The 4,394-nt window shown below is 53.2% G+C and overlaps 1 protein-coding gene across 1 annotated transcript; it reads right to left on the bottom strand.

Annotated features, from left to right (window-relative positions):
* Positions 1 to 2,523: 2,523 nt before the first annotated feature.
* LOC132586026 (leucine-rich repeat and fibronectin type III domain-containing protein 1-like) lies at positions 2,524 to 3,938 on the bottom strand. Its single transcript, XM_060257944.1, is given in 5 exon segments — positions 2,524 to 2,613; positions 2,615 to 2,794; positions 2,796 to 2,969; positions 2,971 to 3,816; positions 3,818 to 3,938. Coding segments are annotated over 5 exon segments (1,380 nt in total). The 5' UTR covers positions 3,908 to 3,938.
* Between the last annotated feature and the right edge of the window lie 456 nt (positions 3,939 to 4,394).

Consider the following 4,394-nt stretch of genomic DNA (forward strand, 5'->3'; position numbering starts at 1 on the left):
TCTCAAACATTTGACGTTTCTCTCTATGTGGCTCTTACATTCGTGGCGCAGAGTGTAAAGCAGCAGTACTGCAGTGCTGTGATCTGAACTCTCTGCTCACGACCTGAGTTCTATCCCAGCGGAAGCTGGTTCAGGTCCGTGGCCCAAGGTTGACTCAGCCTTCCATCCTTCTAGGTCAGTCAAATGAGTCCCCGGCTTCAGGGGGAAAGTGTAATGACCAGGGAAGGCAATGGCAAACCACCCCATAAAAAGTCTGCCGTGGAAACGTCGTGAAAGCAACGTCACCCAGAGTCGGAAACGACTGGTGCTTGCGCAAGGGGACCTTTCCTTTCCTTTCCTTTCCTTTCCTTTCCTTTCCTTTCCTTTCCTTTCCTTTCCTTTCCTTTCCTTCCTTTCCTTTCCTTTCCTTTCCTTTCCTTTCCTTTCCTTTCCTTTCCTTTCCTTTCCCTTTCCTTTTCCTTTCCTTTACCTTTCCTTTCCTTTCCTTTCCTTTCCTTTCCTTTCCTTTCTTTCCTTTCCTTTCCTTTCCTTTCCTTTCCTTAAGCAAGTTTGGCCACCCCTGTGATAGACCATCAAGAATTTCAGGGGATCTGCCGAAGGGGAACTTTAATGAAAGCTCATGACTGAAAGATCTTGTTGGTTTCTAAGGTGTTAGCAGGACTCGAAAGGAGTGAAATGGGGCCTCCAGGTGGGGCCTGGAATATCCCAGAATTGCAAGTAGCCTCCAAACTACCAAGGTCAGTTCTCCTGGAGGAAACGGCGGCACTGGAAAAAGGGGCAGTTTTGGAAGGTGGACTCCATGGCACTGTAGCCCACTGTGGTCCCTCCCCTCCCCTCCCCACCCCAAACCCTCCCCTCCCCCGCCTCCACCCCCAAATCTCCAGGAGTTTCCCAGCCTCGAGTTTGCAACTCCACCCTGTACTGCCTGGAGGAACAGGGCTTGAAGCAGTCAAGATGACCACCTTGCCCTTCCCATTTTGTAATTCTGGGGTGGGGGCCCGATGGTTTGAGAAGGGTCCATTGCCAGGAAACTACACTGGAGTCCAGAGGACCCTTAGAGAACAAAAGGCAATTCAAGGTGTCATCTTTTGAGAGTCAAAGTGGCCTTTGTCAGACACAAACGGGACAGACTATGTCTGATGAGAGCACTTTGACTCTCAAGCAGGGGTAGAATCCCAGCAGAAGCTCCTTTGCATATTAGGCCACACCCCACTGATGTAGCCAATCCTCCTGGAGCTTACAAAAAAGAGCCTTGTAAGTTCTTGGAGGATTGGCTACATCAGGGGTAGAGAAAGTCCAGAGAAAGGGCAACTAGAATGATTTAAAGGGCTGGAGGCACTCCCTATGAAGAAAGGTTGAAACGCTTGGGACTCTTTAGCTTGGAGAAACGTCGACTGCGGGGGTGACATGATAGAGGTTTACAAGATAATGCATGGGATGGAGAAAGTAGAGAAAGAAGTACTTTTCTCCCTTTCTCACAATACAAGAACTCGTGGGCATTCGATGAAATTGCTGAGCAGAAAGGTTAAAACGGATAAAAGGAAGTACTTCTTCACCCAAAGGGTGATTAACATGTGGAATTCACTGCCACAGGAGGTGGTGGCGGCCACAAGTATAGCCACCTTCAAGAGGGGGTTTAGATAAAAATATGGAGCACAGGTCCATTAGTGGCTATTAGCCACAGTGTATGTGTGTATATAAAATTTTTTGCCACTGTGTGACACAGAGTGTTGGGACTTGGTGGGCCGTTGGCCTGATCCAACATGGCTTCTCTTATGTTCTTATGTTCTTAGGGGTGTGTGGCCTAATATTCAAAGGAGCTGCTGCTAGAAACTCCTGTTGTTCTCGAAGGGGCTTTCAGATTCCAGTCTAGGTCTTCTTCTATTGCAGACCAAAATGCCTATCTTCTGAAAGGAAAAGGAAAGGTCCCCTGTGCAAGCACCAGTCATTCCCGGCTCTGGGGGTGACGTTGCTTTCACAACGTTTTCACGGCAGACTTTTGACAGGGTAGTTTTCCATTGCCTTCCCCAGTCATCTACACTCCCCCCCCGCCCCCAGCAAGCTGGATACTCATTTTACTGACCTCGGAATAATGGGAGGCTGAGTCAACCTCGAGTCGGCTACCTGAAAACCCAGCTTCCACCGGGGATCGAACTCAGGTCGTGAGCAGAGCTTACTTCTTCTGAAGCTGCCAGTCAACTGTTGGTACCCGCACACAAAACATTCCCAGCCACTGTTGACATCCTTCACCCACACATATGGGTGTGGGTGAAGAGCACTAATGCACACCAGACACCCAGCCTGAATGCCTTATCTGTGGTCGGGGGGTGGAATTCTAGCAGGAGCTCCTTTGCATATTAGGCCACACACCCCTGTAGTAGCCAATCCTCCAAGAGCTTACGAAAAAGAGCCTTGTAAGCTCTTGGAGGGACTGGCTACATCAGGGGCGTGTGGCCTAATACGCAAAGGAGCTCCTGCAAGAATCCCACCACTGGCTGTAGTGCAAATTTCCTCCCTCTCTCCTCACCTGTAAACCAGGGAGTCATCCAGGCTGCTGTTATACTGGATCTGGTACATACGGATGCCGGGGATGTGCCGCTCAGAGGGCCAGTGGGATGACCACCGAGGTGGACGTCAGATCGGCTGCGACGATCTTCTTGTCCAGGTGGTTCTTCGTGTCGTTGGCGCCAGATTTGGTGGAGGTGGTGATGTCCGACGAGCCGGGGTCGGGCTCCTTCATGTGGCCGGTGTTGTTGATGAGCAGCGGCAAAGGCACGATGTAGATCTCCACGGGGGGCCGTGGCCTCCCCGGCGGCGTTGGAGGCGATGCAGGTGAAGATGCCGTTGTCCTTTAAGGTGGTGATCAGGACCTCCAGCGTGCCGTTGTCGTAGGCCGTCGTGCGGGTGGTGTTGTGGATCAGCTTGCCGTCGGGGGCGATCCAGTGGATGGAGGGCTCCGGGTCGCCCACGGGCTTTACACTTGAGGCTCACCCCTTGGCCTTCCATGATGAAGGCTTTGGAGGAGTACTGGCGGGTGATGAGGGGCGGCTCACAGATGAACTCTTCCTCGGGGATTGACCAGAAGTACTTGTCCATCAAGTGCTCTGGGGAGGCGCACGTCTCCAAGTCGTCTTCCCTCGTGAGCCGCCGGAGCCAGAGTAGCTCGCAGTTGCAGTGCAGCGGGTTGCCGCCAAAACTGATGGTCAAGGTGGACGGGTGGGTCCCCCGAGCGTTGGCCAGGACTTGAGCCCTCAAAAAGAGGTTGTCCGGGGGCAGCTTCTGCAGCCGGTTGGATGTCATGTCCAGCCTCACCAGCTTGTGGAGTTGGGAGAAGGTGCCCTCGGCGATGTGGTCGATGAGGTTGTGGTCCAGCGTCAGCGTGTTCAGGCTCACCATCTGGCCGATGGCCTCCCAGGGCAGTGTCTCCAGGTTGTTGTAGGAGAGATCCAGGTCTTCTACGGTGGCGAGGAACTCGTTGAAGGAGGAAGACTCGATGTGGCTGATCTGGTTGTTCCCGAGGATGAGGTGCCGGAGGTTACTGAGTCCTCTGAAGTGCTCGCTTTTGAGGACCGCCAAACGGTTGCTGTTCATGTGCAGGGCTCGTAAGGCACGCAGGTCGGAGAAGGCGAAGGGCAGGATCTGGCTGATGGTGTTGCGCGAGAGGGTGAGGTGCACCAGGTTGGTCATGTTGGAGAAGTCCTTGCGGCGGATGATGGTGATGAAGTTGTCGGTCAGGCGCAGCTCCACCGTGCGCCGGTCGATGGAGGGCGGGACGAAGAGGAGGCCCGTCTTGGCGCACAGCATGGTCAGCGTCGGGGGAGATGTTCTGGCAGATGCAACGGCCGGGGCAGTGCTGCGCTTTCGCCATGGTGCCAAGCATCAAGAGAGGCAGGAAGAGTTTTTCCATGGTACTGACACACGCCGTCCCCACCCAGGCCCTGAGGAGAGAAGAGGAGAGAGTCAGCCAGAAAGTGATTGGCCGGGGACGACCTCCCTTCTCAATTGCCATATTGCCTGAGAGGTCTCTCAATATTTGGACACGTGAACCCTCTCCTCTGGTGGAGGGTGAGCAAAATCATAGGATGAGAATTAGATAGGCAGTAAACACTTCCCCGCCATTTCTCTAATAGACAAATACTTGCCAGTCTCAGCCACCTGTACCCACGAGGGAGAAAAAGGAAATTCAACAGGTAAAGACTCAGGTAAGAGAATGGTTGGACATGGTCCTGTCCCATTACAGTATTGAACATATGAAGCTGCCTTCTGCTGAATCAGACCCTCCTCGGTCCATCAAAGTCAGTCTTGTCTACTCAGATTGGCAGCGGCTCTCCAGGGTCTTCAGCGGAGGTTTTTCACGCCTCTTTGCCTGGACCCCTTTGAGTTGGAGATGCCGG

The sequence above is a fragment of the Heteronotia binoei genome, chromosome 17 (assembly GCF_032191835.1).
Source record: "Heteronotia binoei isolate CCM8104 ecotype False Entrance Well chromosome 17, APGP_CSIRO_Hbin_v1, whole genome shotgun sequence".
NCBI lineage: Eukaryota > Metazoa > Chordata > Lepidosauria > Squamata > Gekkonidae > Heteronotia > Heteronotia binoei.